At 42.6% G+C, this 21,057-nt stretch overlaps 1 protein-coding gene across 3 annotated transcripts; it reads right to left on the minus strand.

Annotated features, from left to right (window-relative positions):
* Positions 1-14,866: 14,866 nt before the first annotated feature.
* LOC112262605 (leucine zipper putative tumor suppressor 3-like) lies at positions 14,867-20,351 on the minus strand. Of its 3 annotated transcripts, XM_024438244.2 has the most exons (7): positions 20,124-20,351; positions 19,251-19,694; positions 18,850-18,954; positions 18,571-18,699; positions 18,304-18,495; positions 17,977-18,207; positions 14,867-17,325 (listed from the first exon to the last, which is right to left on the minus strand). In XM_024438244.2, the coding sequence occupies exons 1-7, from the start codon at positions 20,232-20,234 to the stop codon at positions 16,411-16,413; spliced, it is 2,127 nt and encodes a 708-aa protein (XP_024294012.1). In that variant the 5' UTR covers positions 20,235-20,351; the 3' UTR covers positions 14,867-16,410. The 3 variants fall into 3 exon arrangements, with proteins under 3 accessions (XP_024294012.1, XP_042187320.1, XP_024294011.1); XM_042331386.1 differs by having other exon boundaries at positions 18,304-18,699; positions 18,850-18,951; XM_024438243.2 differs by having other exon boundaries at positions 18,304-18,699.
* Positions 20,352-21,057: the final 706 nt, after the last annotated feature.

Raw genomic sequence — 21,057 nt, forward strand, 5'->3', positions numbered from 1 at the left:
TTTGTCTTGATCACGTTGAGGGAGAGGTTGTTGTTCTGGCACCACACGACCAGGTCTCTGACCTCCTCTCTATAGGCTGTTTCATCCTTATTTGTGATCAAATGCCTGCTGTAGACCTATTGTCAGGAGCAGAGGACGTATGCTGTCCTTCTTCTCATTGGCCTGTGAAGGGTTCAACGAATTGTGTGAGGGTTAGAAATGGGCGGCTTTCTCCATTCTGTTCTCCGGCCATTGTATTGGGCAGTTCAATGATGAGAAATGCCTGTCACTGGAGCAAAAACTTTGTGCTATCCAGGATCACGAGTACAGGACATCAATAAGCTGCTCCCAAACATTTTAGACCTGCAACAGGACATCAATAAGCTGCTCCCAAACATTTTAGACCTGCAACAGGACATCAATAAGCTGCTCCCAAACATTTTAGACCTGCAACAGGACATCAATAAGCTGCTCCCAAACATTTTAGACCTGCAACAGGACATCAATAAGCTGCTCCCAAACATTTTAAACCTGCAACAGGACATCGATAAGCTGCTCCCAAACATTTTAAACCTGCAACAGGACATCAATAAGCTGCTCCCAAACATTTTAGACCTGCAACAGGACATCAATAAGCTGCTCCCAAACATTTTAGACCTGCAACAGGACATCAATAAGCTGCTCCCAAACATTTTAAACCTGCAACAGGACTTCGATAAGCTGCTCCCAAACATTTTAGACCTGCAACAGGACATCAATAAGCTGCTCCCAAACATTTTAGACCTGCAACAGGACATCAATAAGCTGCTCCCAAACATTTTAAACCTGCAACAGGACATCGATAAGCTGCTCCCAAACATTTTAGACCTGCAACAGAACATCAATAAGATGCTCCCAAACATTTTAGACCTGCAACAGGAAATTGAGTCTATCATAGTTCATGTGGACTTCAATGACATTATGAAGGGCAGCTCAGAACAGCTAAAGATGGATTTTAAAAGAACTGATTGGGTCTCTGCTTGACGCCAACAAACGTGGCATTGAATGTTTCAGCAGACTTTTATCCCTCCATAACTGACTACAAGACTATTGCAGCTCTGTGGGTGTAACATTTATTGACAATTTTGATATACCTTCTGGAAACAAAGCTTGTTTTATAAGGAGGATGGGATCCACCCCAAAAAATTGGGTTCCTGTATCTTTTCAAAGCATTATGAGGCTGAGTTTATGAAGCCATTATGAAGCCCAGCTCAGTTAATCCCTACCATTGTGTTGCTGAGTTTTATAATGCTTTATAAAATGTACATTATCCCAGGGGCATTAAAAGACACAACATAAGTAACCTAATTTATGTCCCTCTAAATGCCCTGAATGCCTCTGCTGATCCTACAGCTATTGCACACAGTAATCATGTGCCTATGAACTAGAGTTATACTGTTAGCACTGAGGCGGTGTGCCTTAGTAGGATGTCCACTGTGTGCAGCTCACCAGGCACTAACATAAAAAACATGAGCATGTCTACTTCTGCTATGCTTCCCAGTAAAGCAATGAATACAATCAAGCATCCCAGAAAAGTGCTAAATATAACCCACATTAACATGTGTAGCTTAAGAAACTAGGTTCATACAATTAATTATTTGCTAGTAAGAGATGACATTCATATTCTGAAAATCCCTGAAACTCACTTAGATAATACTTTTGATAATACAGTAGTATCAATGTATGGTTATAACATCTACAGAAAAGTCAGAAATGCCAAAGGTGGAGGTGTTATTGTTTATATTCAGAACCACATTCCTGTAAAGCTTAGGGAGGATCTCATGTTAAATACTGTTGAACTAATATGGCTACAGGTTCATCTGCCTCACATAAGCCAATTCTGGTGGGATGCTGCTATAGACCACCAAGTGCTAACAGTCAATATCTGGATAACACGTGTGAAATGCTTGATAATGTATGTGATATCAGCAGAGAGGTATATTTCCTGGGTGATTTAAATAGCGACAGGCTTTCATCAGGCTGCCCACTCAAGAAAAAGCTTCAAACTGTAACTAGTGCATGCAATCTGGTTCAGGTTATCAGTCAACCTACCAGGGTAGTTACAAACAGCAGAGGAATTAAATTATCAATATGTATTGATCACATCTCTCCTAATGCTGCAGAAATTTGATTGAAAGCAGTATACAAATACATTGGACGTAGTGATTACAATAGAGTGGCCATATCTAGGAAAACCAAAGTTCCAAAGGCTGGGCCTAAAATAGTGTATAAGAGGTCATACAAAAGGTTTTGTAATGATTCCTATGTTGTTGATGTAAATAATATTTGTTGGTTTGTGATGTGTAATGAGGCGCAACCAGATGCTGCATTTGACACATTTATGAAATTGTTTATTCCAGTTAAATAGTGTTTACACTAGTCCACTAGTAAGCAAGCACCCATTAAGAAAATGACTGTAAAACTGTTAAATCCCTGTGGATTGATGAGGAATTGAATAATATTATGGTTGAGAGGGATGAGGCAAAAGGAATGGCAAATATGTCTGGCTGCACAACCGATTGGCAAACGTACTGCAATTTGAGAAATCATGTGGCTAAACTGAATAAAAAGAAGAAGAATTATACTATGAAACAAATATAAATAAAGAATGATAAGAAAAAGCTTTGGAGCACCTTAAATGACATTTTGGGCAAAAAGGCAAACTCAGCTCCATCATTCATTGAATCAGAAGGATCATTCATTACAAAACCCACTGATATTGCCAACTACTTTAATGATTTTTTCATTGGCACGATTAGTAAACTTAGGCATGACATGCCAGCAACAAACGCTGGCACTACACATCCAAGTATAATTTATTCAATTATGAAAGACAAGCATTGTAATTTTGGATTTCGTGAAGTTATTGTGGAAGAAGTGAAAAAACAAATAACAGCGGACAATATTGCCACTCCTATTTGACATAATTCCGCTACCCAAGAATAGTAAAGCCCCCTTTACTGGCTCAAATAGCTGATCAATCAGCCTTTTACCAACCTTTGGAAAATGTTTGGAAACATTTGTGTTTAACCAGATACAATGCTGTTTTACTGTAAACAAGTTGACAACAGACTTTCAGCACACTTATAGGGAAGGGCATTCAACAAGCACGGCAGTTCCACAAATGACTGATGATTGAATGAGAGAAATTGATGATAAGAAGATTGTGAGAGCTGTTTTGTTAGACTTCAGTACAGCTTTCGACATTATCAATCATAGTCTGCTGATGGAAAAATGTATTTGTTATGGCTTTACACACCCTGCTATATTGTTATTAAAGTGTTACCTGTCCAACAGAACACAGAGGGTGTTCTTTAATGGAAGTCTCTCCAACATAATCCAAGTAGAATCAGGAATTCCCCAGGGCAGCGGTCTAGGCCACTTATTTAACTTATTTAAGTTGAGGTGACTTAACTGCTTGGAGTAACCCTGGATTGTAAACTGTCATGGACAAAACATGATGATACAACAGTAGCTAAGATGGGGAGAAGTCTGTCCATGTGCTCCTCTGCCTTTTAAACAACACTATCAACAAGGCAGGGGTCCTAAAGGCTCTAGTTTTGTCACACCTGGACTACTGTTCAGCCCTGTGGTCAGGTGCCACAAAGAGGGACCTCAGAAAATTATGATTGGCTCAGAACAGGGCTGGCACTTAAATGTTCACGGAGAGCTAACATAAATAAAATGCATGTAAATCTCGCATGGCTCAAAGTGGAGGAGAGATTGACTTCATCTATACTTGTTTTGTAGGAAGTGTTGACATGATGAATGCATCGAGGTGTCTGTTTAAACAACTAGCACACAGCTCAGACACCCGTGCATACCCCACAAGACATGCCATGGTCTCGTCGAAATCCCCAAGTCAAGAACAGACCCTGGGAGGCAAACAGTACAACATAGAGCCATGGCTACATGGAACTCTATTCCACATCGGGTAACTGATGCAAGCAGTAGAATCAGATTTAAAAAACGGATACAAATACACCTTATTTAAGGATTGGCGTTCAGTTGTAACTCATGCAGCACGTTATATCAAGATCGCAGATCTTAGAGTAACAAAAAATTTCGGTACATAGAAGTGTCTTAAATTGGCTGAAAGCTTATATTCTTGTTAATATAACTGCACTGTCCAATTTACAGTAGCTATTACTGCGAAAAAATGCCAGGCTATTGTTTGAGGAGAGCTCCTAAGAACAAAACTTTTTCAGGTTTGATAAATTCACCTCTGAAGGTGAAATGTGTACTTGTATTCTGAAATCTTGCTCTGATTTATAATCCAAAGAGTCCCAGAGATAACATGAAGTGTCGTTTTGTTAGATAAACTCATTTTTCATATCCTAAAAAGGTCCATGAAGCACGTGTGATCGATTTTGTATTTCCACTCGTTCAAGGACTGTATCTTTGTCAAATAAGCACTAATCTGGGTCAAACAAAGCTAGCTATATAGCCAATGAGCTGGGCTTTACAGTAGTATCCGGAAACCCCGTCTCAAAATGTAGGCGCTAACCTTTTGCGACAGCATGCCTTTTCCTTTTGGACACAACGTATAAGAATATTCAGAGTAATGAAGATATGAAAACTGTTTTATTTTGCAAATGTTAAACTTATAATATGGCTACTAATACTTGGAAAGCTAATTCAAAGTCCAAGTATACAGATTTGATGATATTCTTGCAGAAAAATGTAATATGAATGCGAATGTCTCATTCACGATTTGACCAAATGTATCTGAGGACTTGACACTAAACGTCTTGCTGTTCAGTCATTTTTTAAGTTATCTATCTGACACTTTGCACATACACTGCGGTCATCTTGTGGACACTATCGGAATTACAACCAGAGTGATGGCTATAAATATGACCTTTCTCTTGCATTTCAAATATGGTGGTAGAAAAAGACAGGTTGTTTTTTTCTTAGTATTTTCTTCTACCAGATCTATTGTGTTATATTCTCCTACATTCAATTCACATTTCCACAAACTTCAAAGGGTTTTCCATTCCAATGGTACCAAGAACATGCATATCCTTGCTTCAGGGCATGAGCTACAGGCAGTTAGATTTGGGTATGTCATTTAGGCAAGAATTGAAAAAAAGGGGGCTATCCCTAAGAAGATTTTTTGGAACAGCAGGGACTGCGAAGACACACACACAGGCACAGGCACACACACAGGCACAGACACACAAACAGGCACAGACACACACACAGGCACAGACACACACACAGGCACAGACACACACACAGGCACAGACACACACATAGCTAATTTTCCCCCCACATCGGACACCCCTAACTTCAGACCCTCTCTAGCGGTTAGAGGATTAAATCACCTCGAGTTCAACATTTAAATGGACTGGAAAATAACAGGAAGTTTTGTGACTAAATAAACCCTTCTAGATAGCTGACCATACATTTTTATTGCAAAATTAGGTTTTGAGAGTTTTCAAAAAGTTATATATATATACACATTTTGTGGGACACGCTCTATATTGTAAAAATCGACTGTGCGACAGACCACACATCATTTAATATCCAACTTTTTCCCTCTGAAATATAGGATTTCAGGCAAGTATATATTTTTTTTACCAGAAGACTAGCCAACTAGTCAACTATCTAGTAAACACTTCGGATACGAGGTTGGTCACATAATTAAACGGGTATATCTTGTAATTGAACAAAATAGTAAGGTGGCCAATAAATGGTGACCATATGCCGATAATACGGGACTTATTTTTTTTGCTAAACTGCTTATCAAAAAGCTGATAGTAGTAGTATTTCCACTGAAATGTCAAGCATGCTAATTACTAACCCATTAGCTAACATTTTAACCAATAATCACTATTATTAATCAATAATACCAATAATCACAAAACATTGATGGCTTGATCACAAGATAACACTGTTGAAGGTAATATATTATATATATGTAATATATAATATAAACAAATCAAATCAAATTGTATTTGTCACATGCGCCAAATACAACAGGTATAGACCTTACAGTGAAATGCTTATTTACAAGCCCTTAACCAACAATGTAGTTGAATATGCCGAATATGCCGATAATACGGGGTGCTACACTACACATGATAAGACACTCACTATTCACACACATATACATAAATGTTGTATTGTAAATATGTGATAGTGGAGTAGTGGCCTAAAAGGAACATTCTAAATGTATTGGGTAAAGTTTTCTGAATTGTAATGCCATGTAATATTTGAAGTTGTATATAAGAGTAGCTGCTAATAGAAATCCTTAATAAATACAAATAGAAATGTTCTTTCAGTGTTTCCCAAATATACATTTAGTAGCCTAACTCTGCTACCACTGCTGGAAAGAAACTCCTAGGGGAAACACTGGTTTTGTGCCCTGTTTGTGATGGAAGAGAAAGAAAAAGCCCTCTGTAAGAGGCGAGACATCAAGTCTGTTATTCTGGCCTACATGTGTACACACACACACACACACACACACATATCCTCAGGGCGCCAAATAAGTTACCATGACACAGTACAAATGGAGAGAGGTGTTTTCACACCGCTATAATTACTCCGGGGAGCACACACACACACCAAATAAAATCACTTGGACGAGATATCACTAGTGACACATTCATACATATGCTAAATGTAATGTAGAATATCATCTTCTTTAATCTGTTTTCATTGACCTGGCTGGAACTCACTACCGAATTTATGCTTTGATGATGCATCATGTATATGATACTGATTATTGGACTTACTACCAAGTCTTGTACCAAGTAAGTCCAATAATCAGTATCATATACATGATGCATCATCAAAGCATAAATTCGGTAGTGAGTTCCAGCCAGGTCAATGAAAACAGATTAAAGAAGATGATATTCTACATTACATTTAGCATATGTAAAGGATGTGAAATGGCTAGCTAGTTAGCGGTGGTGCGCGCTAATAGCGTTTCAATCGGTGACGTCACTTGCTCTGAGACCATGAAGTAGTGGTTCCTCTTGCTCTGCAAGGGCCGTAGCTTTTGTGGAGCGATGGGTAACGATGCTTCGTGGGTGTCAGTTGTTGATGTGTGCAGAGGGTCCCTGGTTCGCGCCCGGCGAGGGGACGGACTGAAGTTATACTGTTACACATACACAGGTTCTATTCAGCTCTATGGTCTATACCTCACCATGAATCTCATTGGGGCGTCTTTTTGAATAAATGCAATGATCTACAAAATAGAAAAAAAGAAAAAGGATTAAGAAATGATGAAGTGCCTTGATTTCATAGTGCTTTGCGTATGGATAAAAGATGAATCCAGGACGAAGCCGACGTTTGGCCCATTACGTTCTTTGAACAGTGACAAGAGCCATTTCCGCTGCATTGTGCCTCCTCTATTATCTAATCTGAACACTTCAAAGCATCTTTTATCCAAGACATGTCAGAGAAATGTTTAATGTGCTCCGACTGATGAAGCATCAAAGGCAAAGGAAACAGCCGACAGTTTGCCTAACAGAAACACAACAGTACACACGGTCTTCTGGACAATTTCCCTCTACGTCACACGACAGTATAGGCTACCTATGTGTTAGTGTTTATAGTAGTCCTATTCACTGCAGTGGTTATGTATTTATAATGGGGTGGATCAGAAGCATCTTTTTAACCCACATATCCAACAACTAAGCTTTAGCTCAGCAGGATGAATAAGGCATTCTTAGATTTCTCAGACAACCCATGTTTGCTACCAGGGCAGTTGCACTATTTTGTTCACAAATCAGGTATAAAGACCACACAAATCATTTACCCCATCCTCATTCCTGATTCCACATGAGGTAGGTTTGAATCAAATATTCCCATCATCATATTTTACACACAAAGTCTCCCTCCACATTGGAGCATCAGTCTAATCAGTAATGCTCAGTTAATCTTCGTTATCTAAGGCACAGTGTGCCTCAAGTCAATGCTATTACATAGGCCTAACTTCTGGCTTTTGCTAAATTGCCAGTAGTGTATAGGCAACCAACCAGCCAGAAGCGGTGTCATCTAGACATAAGCATCGTGAGAATGCATTCCCCAGAATATTGCTATTCAATTTACATAGGCTACATAAGCCTGTTGGACAACCTGTCATCTATGCACTTGCATAAGACACAACGAAACACCCATATCCCCTTACCTTTCTGACTGGACAACATGCAGACGGCGATTCAACGAGCGTGCAAAATCCCCGAAATAATTAATTTCGGAGGACACGTCTTTTCCCCTGTAGAGTTGTCACAGATGACTATGGCCACTTCGCTTGCCCACCAGCCAGCTCGCAACATAGGAATCCCAATGAGTGACAGTTTCTGTTAAGAATTAGGTACGGCATGGGGTGTTACCTGTGCTCTCTTTAACCAATGGGAACTGTGCATAAAACACGATCGAGGAGTTCTCACTTGTTACCACAGCCACAAAGTCAAATGGTCTAAATCCGCGAAATTCATGACAACAAAATTCATGAAATTCATGAAAATGTGCTTTTTTGGTCTTAATTAAATGTTAGGGTTAGGGATAAGGTTAGCAGTGTGGTTAATGTTAGGGTTAAGGTTAGGGTTAGGTTTAAAATCGTATTTCAAGAAAATAAATAGTTGAAATAGGCGGGGTTTAGACATTTGTGGCTGTAGTAACAAGTGATGACCAGGAAGCTGGCTGGAATGCAAGCTCATAGATAAATTAAGCACCACGGGAGCTCTCCATGGTACTACAGAACTTGCCTCTCCATGGTACTACAGAACTTGACCAAAGGACTTAAAGTGTGATGGTAGGCTATAGATAGGTATTCACCATCAGGTTGGTTAGGCTACCATATCATAACACTTGTCTTGGCATTATTATTCACTATTATCTAATGTATGGCTTTTTGGTTTTCACCCCAATTTTTTTCTCAAATAAAAAAATATTGTAATTAAACTGTGTAACGCCTCTCTCCTAGTTGTTTCATTTATCTGTAGGCAACCTATCTGACAGAAGTGATCAACTGAAAACAAACACACATATTGTAAACACTATTTAAGCTAATTCTCTTTGGTGTAGCGCTTGGGGGTTAGTTGTTCTTACAGAAAACATATGTCGAATCAAATCAAATTGTATTAGTCATGTGCCGAATACAACAGTTGTAGATCTTACAGTGAAATGCTTACTGACGAGCCCATAACCAACAATGCAGTTTAAAAAATATATAGATAAGAATAAGAGATAAAAGTAACAAGTAATTAAAGAGCAACAGTAAAATAACTATAGGGAGACTATATACAGGGGGGTACAGATACAGAGTCAATGTGCGGGGGCACCGGTTAATTGAGGTAGTATGTACATGTAGGTAGAGTTATTAAAGTGAGTATGCGTAGATGACAACAGAGAGTAGCAGTGGTGTGTGTGTGTGTGTGGATGTTCAGGCGTCTTATGGCTTGGGGGTAGAAGCTGTTTAGAAGCCTCTTGGACCGAGACTTGGCGCTCCAGTACTGCTTGCCGTGCGGTAGCAAAGAGAACAGTCTATGACTAGGGTGGCTGGAGTCTTTGACCATTTTTAGGGCTTCCTCTGACATCGCCCGGTATAGAGGTCCTGGATGGCAGGAAGCTTGGCCACAGTGATGTACTGGGCCATACCTACTACCCACTGTGGTGCCTTGCGGTCAGAGGCCGAGCAGTTGCCATACCAGGCAGTGATGCAACCAGTTAGGGTGCTATTGATGGTGCAGCTGTAGAACCTTTTGAGGATCTGAAGACCCATGCCAAATCTTTTTTTGTCTCCTGAGGGGGAATAGGTTTTGTCGTGCCCTCTTCACATTGCTTCATTGCTATGGATAAATCCCACTGCATCCCACTGCTGGCTTGCTTCTGAAGCTAAGCAGCGTTGGTCCTGGTCTGTCCCTGGATGGGAGACCAGATGCTGCTGGAAGTGGTGTTGGAGGGCCAGTAGAAGGCACTCTTTCCTCTGGTCTAAAAAAATATTCCAATGCCCCATGGCAGTGATTGGGGACACTGCTCTGTGTAGGGTGCTGTCTTTCGGATGGGACGTTAAACGGGTGTCCTGACTCTCTGAGGTCATTAAAGATCCCATGGAACTTATCTTAAGAGTAGGGGTGTTAACCTCAGTGTCCTGGCTAAATTCCCAAGCTGTCCCTCATACCATCATGGTCATCTAATCATCCCCAGCTTACAATTGGCTCATTCATCCCCCTCCTCTCCCTGTAACTATTCCCCAGGTCGTTGCTGTAAACGAAAAAATGTTCTCAGTCAACTTACCTGGTAAAATAACGGTAAAAATAAAAATAATAATAATAATTAATCATTTTGTTGTAACAAACGGAGGAGATTAAATCAGAAAGAGCAGCAGTGCCTTAACTTTATTAGATAGGCTATCATCAGTGCTTGACTTGGGCACCTCAAATGTTCTTCTGCCTGAGTTCCAACACCTCTTATAGAATATTGGCTTTATAATATTGCTGGGTTCTGGGACCTAAAAATAATCCCTAACGGTACCCAAAATGAATAGCCTAATGGCATCTATATCAGTCCACTATAGCAAGCATGGGATATCTTCATGTTTGGTTTCACTGCTGAGGGGATATGGTGTGTCTTTTAAGTGTTTGGACCGCAACCCATGAGTTGTTTCTGACCACGTGACCTGACCAGGAAAAACATGTGAACCACCTAGAGTTTTACTGTGTGGTCAGAAAAAATGACTAGTTTAACCTTTGAGTGTTAGGAGGGGACAGAGTTTTTGACACCATTATCACTGCTGTTGATATGGACAACTCAGCCCTGCTTGGGCTGGGCTGGAGCAGTTGGAGGCTCCCATCTCTGACAGCAAAAAGATAGCCAGCATTATGAAAACCATAACATCATCCCTGGCAAGAAACAATGTATATCTGGCTATCTAGGCGACACCTCAGCTGTACTCTACCACAGTAGAGCAGATAGGAAGCATTGACCTTTCTGTAGAGAGCAGCTCCAGCTCCCTTAGCTGTGCAGCAGAGGCAGTAGCGGACCTGCCAATATTCCCAGACATGGAGGACTTCATCGCAGTGCAGGCTAAACCTAGATAGGTATGGGGTGAAGGCCCCAGGATCAAGCACACAGAGCGGATCAGAGGAGGACATCTCCAGTGTCATGAGTCAAGAGACTTTACGCACGATCATTAGAAAGATCCTGATTGTAATTTTCAGCTCGAAGTTCCCCAGCCATATTCTGGTCTCGGTAACAATCTATGATCAGTTGCTGCAGCATCTTGCCACATACGTACAAGGAATTTACAGTCATCTGCATTCATCAAGAAAGCAAAGTTTTCAGAGGGGAGAAAGCCCTGGGTGCCATAGTGATCGCTGAGTATAAAGACATCTCAGCTCTGCTGGATGTAGGGTTATCACAGCTGATGGCTCCCATCACTGACAGCCAGAGCACAGCTTGCACCTTCAAGGCTGTAACGTCATCGCTGGCAAGAAACGTAGCCTCTCTGGCTAGCCAGGCGACAGAAGTCCACAAAGGGAATGGGAGCACGATGGCTCAGGAGACCAGCTCCCGGTGCACTGGAGAAATTGCAGAGGGCACAAGTACAGAGCCAAATGACACCCATTAATTAAGATGTTTCATATTTTATAGCTACATACAGTTGAAGTTGGAAGTTTACATACACCTTAGCCAAATACATTTAAACTCAGTTTTTCACAATTCCTGACATTCAATCCCATTAAAGATTCCGTGCCTTAGGTCAGTTAGGATCACCACTTTATTTTAAGAATGTGAAATGTCAGAATAATAGTAGAGAGAATGATTAATTTCAGCTTTTATTTCTTTCATCACATTCCCAGTGGGTCAGAAGTTTTCATACACTCAATTAGTATTTGGTTGCATTGCCTTGAAATTGTTTAACTTTGGTCAAACGTTTCGGGTAGCATTCCACAAGCTTCCCACAATAAATTGGGTGAATTTTGGCCCATTCCTCCTGACAGAGCTGGTGTAACTGAGTCAGGTTTGTAGGCCTCCTTGCTCACACAAGCTTTTTCAGTTCTGCTCACATATTTTCTATAGGATTGAGGTCAGGGCTTTGTGATGGCCACATTTTTGACTTGGTTGGCCATTTTGCCACAACTTTGGAAGTATGCTTGGAAGATCCATTCACTTTAATTTCTTTTCTGATATCTTGAGATGTTGCTTCAATATATCCACATAATTTTCCTGCCTCATGATGCCATCTACTTTGTGAATTGCACCAGTTCCTCCTGCAGCAAAGCACCCCCACAACATGATGCTGCCACCCCAGTGCTTCACGGTTGAGATGGTGTTCTTCGGCTTGCAAGTCTCCCCCGTTTTTCTTCAAACATAACAATGGTCATTATGGCCTAACAGTTCTATTTTTGATTAATCAGACCAGAGGACATTTCTCCAAAAAGTACGATCTTTGTCCCTATGTGTAGTTGCAAACCATAGTCTGGCTTTTTTATGGCAGTTTTGGAGCGGCCTTTCAGGTTTTGTTGATATAGGACTTGTTTTACTGTGGATATATATACTTTTGTACCTGTTTCCTCCAGCATCTTCACAAGGTCCTTTGCTGTTGTTCTGGGATTGACTTGCACGTTTCGCACCAAAGTATGTTCATCTCTAGGAGACAGAACGCGTCTCCTTCCTAAGCAGTATGACGGCTGCGTGGTCGCATGGTGTTTATACTTGCGTACAATTGTTTGTACAGGTGAATGTGGTACCTTCAGGCATTTGGAAATTGCTCCCAAGGGTGAACCGTCCTTGTGGAGGTGTACCATTTTTTTCCTGAGGTCTTGGCTGATTTCTTTAGATTTTCCAATGATGTCAAGCAAAGAGGCACTGAGTTTGAAGGTAGGCCTTGAAATACATCCACAGGTACACCTCCAATTAACTCAAATGATGTCAATTAGCCTATCAGAAGTTTCTAAAGCCATGACATCATTTTCTGGAATTTTCCAAGCTGTTTAAAGGCACAGTCAACTTAGTGTATGTAAACTTCTGACCCACTGGAATTGTGATACAGTGAATTATAAGTGAAATAATCTGTCTGTTAACAATTGTTGGAAAAATTACTTGTGTCATGCACAAAGTAGATGTCCTAACCGACTTGCCAAAACTATAGTTTGTTAACAAGACATTTGTGGAGAGGTTGAAAAACGAGTTGTAATGACTCCAACCTAAATGTATGTAAACTTCCGACTTCAATTGTAGCTCTTCACAAAACAAATGTGCAGGTTTCCTTAAATGTGATCAAAAGTCAACATTCTTGATGAAATCCTTTATCGTTGTAAATAGTGAAAGGTCATCTGCATCTGTTGCATACAGTGGATTACAGGCCCTGTTGTTAATGTGTCATTTCAGATCAATCATTCAAATGTATTTATAAAGCCCTTTTTATATCAGCAGATGTCACAATGTGCTGTATAGAAACCCAGCCTAAAACCCCAAACAGCAAGCAATGCAGATGTAGAAGCACAGATGATTCTGCTGCAGTCAGGGAAGCCCAGGAGACCCTCATTTAGTACCCGTCTGTATGCTGCCCTCTCTATGTCCTTCTGCTGTGGTGGTAAGAAGAAGAGTGACAGACCGATAGAGAGACAGACAGGCTGTGACAGACAGTAAATGTCAACAGACAGATAGTGACAGTAAGCAGACATTGACTGTCAGATGAACCATTGTGTTTTACATTTACAAGCGTACAATAAAAATAAAAAATTGCAACGGAACCTGCAATTCTTTGTTCATTCTTCAAGTCTAAAAAGCTCCAGCTGAGCCACTGATCAATATTCTGTTATATTTATATTGATGTAACCACAACTGTGCTAGAAAAGATATTCCCAGAAAAAACTGAATACGTGTGTGTGTCAACAGCAGTATTATAATAGATGCAAAAGTTGACTGATATATATATATTGACTGCTATATATATATATTGACTTACACTACTGTTCAAAAGTTTGGTGTCACTTAGAAATGTCCTTGTTTTTTGAAAGAAAAGCAAAACACCAGTCTCAACGTCAGCAGTGAAGAGATGACTCCGGGATGCTGGCCTTCTAGGCAGAGTTGCAAAGAAAAAGCCATATCTCTGTCCAGTGTCTGTGTTCTTTTGCCAATCATAATCTTTTATTTTTATTTGCCAGTCTGAGATATGGCCTTTTCTTTGAAACTCTGCCTAGAAGGCCAGCATCCCGGAGTCATCTCTTCACTGCTGATGTTGAGACTGGTGTTTTGCGGGTACTATTTAATGAAGCTGCCAGTTGAGGACTTGTGAGGTGTCTGTTTCTCAAAATAGAGACTCTAATGTACTTGTCCTCTTGCTCAGTGTGCACCGGGGTCTCCCACTCCACTTTCTATTCTGGTTAGGGACCGTTTGCACTGTTCTGTGAAGGGAGCAGTACACAACGTTGCACGAGATCTTCAGTTTCTTGGCAATTTCTCGCATGGAAAAGTCTTCATTTCCAATAACAATAATAGCATGATGAGTTTCAGAAGAGAGGTATTTGTTTCTGGCCATTTTCAGCCTGTAATCGAACCCACCTATGTAGATATTCCATTCAAACTCAGCCTTTTCCACCTACAATAGTCATTTACAACATTAACAATGTCTACACTGTATTTCTGATCAATTTCATGTTATTTTAATGGACATTTTTTGTTGTTGCTTTTCTTTAAAAAACAAGGACATTTCTAAATGACCCCAAACTTTTGAACGGTAGTGTATATTGACTGATATATACCGGCTGATATATCACATCCATATTTATGTAAGTACTGTATATATTTAAGAGAGAAGCATTTTATTTCCTTTGTATTGATATTCTAATCATTACAGACAAGCACTGGAGACTAAATAATGTTGATTTATCCAGGAAAGACTTGTCAAGCCATTACAGTAACATAAATATAAAAAATGTAAATAACAATTCGCTCTCTAAAACAATATATTAATTACACTGATATCAACAACATTAAAAGTCAACAAACAATGGCTTTGGAGATGGTTGATGTGGTTGTACCATGTAGTAGAGTCATATAGCATTCATATATATAGTAAAAAAAAACATTAAAGAAAAGCTTGTAACACTCTGCCGATTCACAAGAATAATAATGATGATAATAGTCACAATTATCTTTAAAAAAATATTCACAGGTAGTGTCTTACTATCTTGATATACTGGAATAAACATGTCCACATTCTGTCTGACCTCCTCCTCCTCCTCATTTTCTCTGCTGGTGGGGAGCCCTGTCAAGAGCTTGGGGGCCGCAAAACATACCGATACAATATGAAAAAGTGTAATTTTTCCACACTGAATTCTCCTAAATAGCCATCCAAAATTGTCTAATAACTATGATTCAAATGTTGATTTCATACATTGTGACAATAATGACACACCATGAGAATGGCTGCAAGTGTACAGATATGCATTAGATTCCCTTTTCTTTCACACTATTTCTTGAATATCGGTTATCGTTGGAGTTATCGGACAATACCAATATAGTGTTAAAAGGCCACTATTGGCAGATGATATCAGTGAACCTATATAATCAGTTGGGCTCTAGCCCTGACACAACTTAATGCTGACCCCTTGTGTTCATCTTTAGGTACCGCAGACGGTTTGCAGTGTCAGAGAGCCAGGCTCTCCAATTACGCCACACTAAGAACCATTCAGAGTCAATTACATTTAATCTCAAGCCATTTGAGGATATTTTCTGAAACGGAACCAACCAACTACCAATCAACTTTACCACTATTTTCCTAATTTCCTCATATTAAAAACTACTTGTGAGTCTTCATCCCCAATTTTAACCACTGTCTCCAAAAACATCCCCTCACACACCTGAGAGTATCATCACCCCAGAAATGCCAAAGACAAGCACATTCTCCAAAACATCACTCTTGATTATCATCTAAAATCTTCTTAAAATATGATTTTCTTATCTCCTGACCACATGTCTCATTACCATAGACATGCAATTTGGCAAACTACCCTCCAGGTTGGCACTAAACCTTCCAGAGGAATAACGTTATCAAGCTACAATGTTATTGTCTTGAAACTTTTGGTGCCATCCTTGCTTCCCTTTAAGTGTCACTGCTTCCCACCAAGACTGCCTGGATACTTTACATTAAAGGCAAAGAATTTCAACATTTAACCTAAACCATGTCAATGATCGTTTATATTGCATTCTACAGTGTAGCAGTTCAGTTTATGTTTTTTTTTGTAGTTCTATGCTCTTTATAGTTTGTGTTCATAGTCTAAACTCTATTGTATGGTTCTCTGCTGTTCAGTTTGCATTGGTTGTTTTCACTATACATTGTGCAGTTCTGCGTTGTAGTTTAATCTGTCTTGTAGCCTATCCAATTGTGTAGTTTGTAATCAAGTTGATATTAAATAAAATGGAGCCTCTCTAAATCTCAGTGGACTCTATCCTCTCTAGACATGAGGGTCCGGCCCAGGGGGTGGGCAGTTGGAGGAGGGAAGGGGAAACTTTCACGTCCTCACAAGGCGGTGGGGAGAGGGTTTGGGCAAGGGGAGCAGGGAGAGGGACTGAGGGCATGGGAGGGAAGGTTGACAGGGCCGGTGGTGGGGGAGGGGAGCTGGAGGATGGGGGGGTGGGGGTGGGTTTGGACCCCAGCTGTCCCACCTGTTGCTCCAGAGCCTGGTTCTTCTGTAGAGTCTCCACATAGCTGACCTGAAGCTGTGCCTGGTATTTCAGCACATGCTCCTTCTCGTCAATCCAGCTGTCTCGTTCCTGGTCGAAACTAAGGGCCTGGCGCTCTCTCTGTTGACGTTCTAGACGTAAGGTCCCCTGGAGCTGATCCAGCTGCTCACGCAGGTTCCCTGATTCCACCTGGGTCTCTTGGCACTTATGCTGGGCCTCCTGGTGGAAGTGGGTCCCCTGACACAAGTGGGCCCCCTGATGAAGTTGAGCTTCCTTGCGCAGTTGGGCTTCCTGGTAGAGATGAGCCTCCTGATATAGATGGGCTTTCAGGTGCTGGTGGGCCTCCTGGCGCTGTTGCATGTCATGCCACTGGGCCTTTTCACGCTGCTGCCTCTCTTTTCTCTGCACCTCTTGCCTCTGGGCTTTTGCCTCGTCACTCTGGAGGCTGAGCAGGGCATCTGAGGTGGGGGTGAGAGGGGTGGACGAGGGCTCTGGGGGAGTTCGGGGGCAGTAGAGTGCCCCCCAGGGTGGGAGTAGCCCCACAGCTCCTAGGGTTTTGGTTATGGCAGGATCAACCCCTCCGCCCATCTCCCACAGAGCTTGTTGAAGACCCAGCACCTCAGCCTCAAACACACCCAGCTTCTCCCTCAGGATAGACACCTGACAAAGGGAATGAGGAATAGTATGAGTCTGTCAATATGTGTGTGCATGGTTCAGTTTCACTTCCATCCCTAACTCTGAACGGACAGGATAACTCATCTACTGTAGTGTACACGTTAGTGTCATCAGATAGGTGACTTACAGGTTTCTATGTGTATGGGTTGTTGGAATCAGCTAAACTTTGAACATTGAGATATTAAATAAATGATAGAGAAGAAGCCTTGAATAGAAAGAGTGGAAAAGAATGGGTTTTATGTCAGAAGTTAAGTGTCCTCTGTAGAAAGCCAGAAGGCTTTGGAATGTGTTTGATGGAGGAGAGGTGAGCGAAGTGTTGATATAGGGAAGACAGATAGTTATCTGTGGATTAGGAGAAGGAGGGGTTAAGGTCAGGAGGTGAGGGGTGAGGTCAGTTCCCCTTAAGGGAGTAATCAGGGTTTAGTATCTGGTTACCTTCTTCCAGTTGGGCATAAACTGTAAGGATTGGAAAGAGGGAGTGTTTTAAGTAGGATGTATATAACTGTGATGGAGAGAAATTTTTGCAGTCGTATTACAGCTGTACAGCACCTTTGGGAAGAATTAAACTTGGTTAAAGCTTCTCTAGTGTCCGTGGGCTATTTACTGAAAAATAAGAACCTAACAGGGTACAGGTACCTCGGTCAGCGTCCTCCTCAGCTCTCCCTGGCAGCTTTCCAGCTCCAGGCTCTTGGAGCTATATGAGTTCTTGAGGCCCAGCATGGCCTCCTCCCGGTCCCTAAGCTGGGAATTGGCCTCCTTCAGCTGGCCCCTGAGGGCCACCATCTCCCCCGCCCGCTGGGTCAGCTCCACCTGGCTCTCCCTTAGTTGCTGCTTCAGCAGGGAGATCTCCCCTGCCTTCTGACACACCTGGACCACACATAGTAGGTCAGTGTTATGAGGAGGCTGTTCACAAAGTCGCACACACACGCGCGCACACACACACACACACACAAACAAACACACCTCCCACTTGGTCTCATCCAGGCGTGGCAGTATGTCAGTCTGTTCCATCCTGAAGTGCAGACACTTCCTCTCCAGATCCTCTCTTTGGGCCAGCAGGGCAGCCATCTCCTCCTGCAGACGTCGCTTGTCCTGCGACAGACGGGTGATCTGGGCCTGCAGGGCATTCTGGGAGCGCTGGGCGCGACGGGTCACCTGCACACAGAGGAAGAGAGTATCAACATTTGGTAGACTGTTATTGGTTACCGCTGCTGTGGAATGTGTGGTCACCTGCTGCAGACGGGAGGCGTAGTTCTGCCCCAGCTCATCCATCTGTCTCTCACACACACGCTGCTTCTCCTCAAACACCTGGACGATGGCGGCCTCGCTCTGCTCCAAGTTACGACACATGTGTTGCACCTGGGAAAGGGGAGGAGAGATGAAAAAGGGGACAGAAGAGGACAGGATTTTTGGGACTAACCCAGAGCAATGACTATTGCTACGTTCATGAAATCTATGAAAATAAATCACACATGAACATTGACCCCAAAATTATCTTTCAGCTCTCACCTCTTGCTCCTTCTCCCAGAGCCGGTTCTCCAGGTCTTGGATGACATCATCAGAGGAAGGAGTGGGACGTTGGGGTGCTGGGGTGTCCCCCAGGTGGTTCAGCTGCTGATAGGACGAGGAGCTCTTTACTAAAGAGGAGCAGTCACTGTACAAGGCACTCAGCCCGTTCTGGAATTGTTGCATACATTTATATACAATCCACTCCTGCTGTGGCTTTGGTATGATAGTGTACCAAACTGGATAGATGCAGATACCCAGAGAAAGTAAAACAAATGTACATGAATTGCTGCTGGTGATCTGCACTGCACTAAAAGGATGTTAGCACTCATCAGGAGTCGACTGCAGTGGCTTTCATTACGTTTAAAAAATCCCATTTGCGTAGCAGCAAGCAATGCACCCACCTGGTAGCCTGGTTGCTCCAGCTTTTCCAGAGCCACTGCAGCTCCAGCTGTGGTCCCTAGTCTGTTGATATTGCTGGTAGAAGCACTGAGAGACCCCAGGGCCTCTTGAGGCCCATAGCACAAACCAGAGCCTGCATATGTGGGCAGGCTAGTTAGAGAGTTCCTCCCCGAAGCTGACATCCCTCCATGGACCCCTCTGTTACTCTTACCCCCTCCTGCTCCCTCTGCCAGGCATCTGCCCATCCCTGGGCTGTCCTGGTCTAGGAGGAGGGCCTCTGGAACTGCCACTAGTTCTCCTCCCCCTGCTCCTCCTTCTCTCTGCCCCCCCGCACCTCTACCCTCACATCCACCCCCACTGGTTGGGCCAAAGAGGTTCTGCATGGAATGAAAGCTCTTGGGAACCACTGGTTTGAAGGCAGAGGGACGAACCAGCCCCGAGTTGTTCTGGAGGGTTGAAAACCAGGAAGAGGCAGAGAGAGAAAGGGAGATAGAGGGGGAGAAAAACGGTTTGCATAGAGGGATATCAGTAAAGAAAGTTCTAAAGAAACTGGAAAGGAAACTGTTAGCATAACAACACTTTAAAGCCTTTACATTACTGTCTTGAATCAGTAGACAATATAAATCATTGTCAAATACTGTGCCAATAATTATTTGTAAGACCTTTTCACCATTCTATTTCATCAGTTGTTATAAGAAAAAAAAGTATTTATGTAAATGTGTAATTATGAAGTCATAATGTAACTGCAATGATATAATGATACAGCAGCATATACGTGTTGCTGTGATGTAATTGTGAGCTAACCCAATATGCCAATAAGCCACAGGACCCTATAGCTACACACATACAGTACTTGTTTGAGAAGAGGAACATACCTGCTCTAGTTTGCCAGAGACAGGCAGGATTTTGGGTGGGTTGTGGGTTGGAGGGTTGTTGTGATTGTCGGTTTTGTTCTCTCCAGTTTCTCTGTGTTGGTGGGGAGTCATCCCAGTACCACTGTCATTCCCCCCCAGTCCCACCAAGTTACTGCATATATCCAGACTCACAAAACCTCCCTGTGTCTCTCTCTCCACCCTCTCTCTTTCCCTCTCTATCGCAACCCTCTCCCGCTCTCCATCCCTCTCTACCCTCTCTCTTTCCCTCTCTCTCTCAACCCTCTCCCGCTCTCTCTCCCTCTCTACCCTGTCTCTATCCCTCTCTGCCCTCTCCCTTTCTCTCTCCCATACTCTTTCTCTCTCCATCTCTTTGCTCTCCATTTCCCTCCCTCTACTCTCCCTCTCTCTCTCCCACTCCCTCTCCCTCCTTCCTGCTCCGTTCCCATATCCCACCCATGGATCCTCCTGGTCACAGTTGGATGCCTTTGTAGTGGTATGGTCTGTGTCAGAGTCCGGTGGCCGGTCTGTTCCAGTCCCAGTCCCATTTCCAGTCCCGGTACCAATACTAACACTTCCTCTTTCGTCACTAGACGTGGTTCCCTCTGAGACTGTCTCTGGGGGGAGTCGTTCGGTCCTGCAGCTACGGTCAGCGGTGCAATGGTGAGACAGGGCCGGGGAGTGGGGCAGGGTGGTCCTAGTGCCCACTGATTTCATGGCAAACTCCTGCTCCCCTGCCACTCCGCTACCCACACTGCCCATGGCGAGGGGTCAGGGGTCAGAGGTGAGAAGTTAAGGGGGACAGAGAGTCATACTGCCTCACACACCGGGAAGCAGTGTGGGTCATCATGGGTTAAAGGGGGAACCGGATGCACACACACTGAAGAGAGAGGGAGAGAGAGGGAGAGAGAGAGAGAGGGAGAGAGAGAGTAGTTAA

The sequence above is a fragment of the Oncorhynchus tshawytscha genome, linkage group LG12, assembly GCF_018296145.1.
Source record: "Oncorhynchus tshawytscha isolate Ot180627B linkage group LG12, Otsh_v2.0, whole genome shotgun sequence".
NCBI lineage: Eukaryota > Metazoa > Chordata > Actinopteri > Salmoniformes > Salmonidae > Oncorhynchus > Oncorhynchus tshawytscha.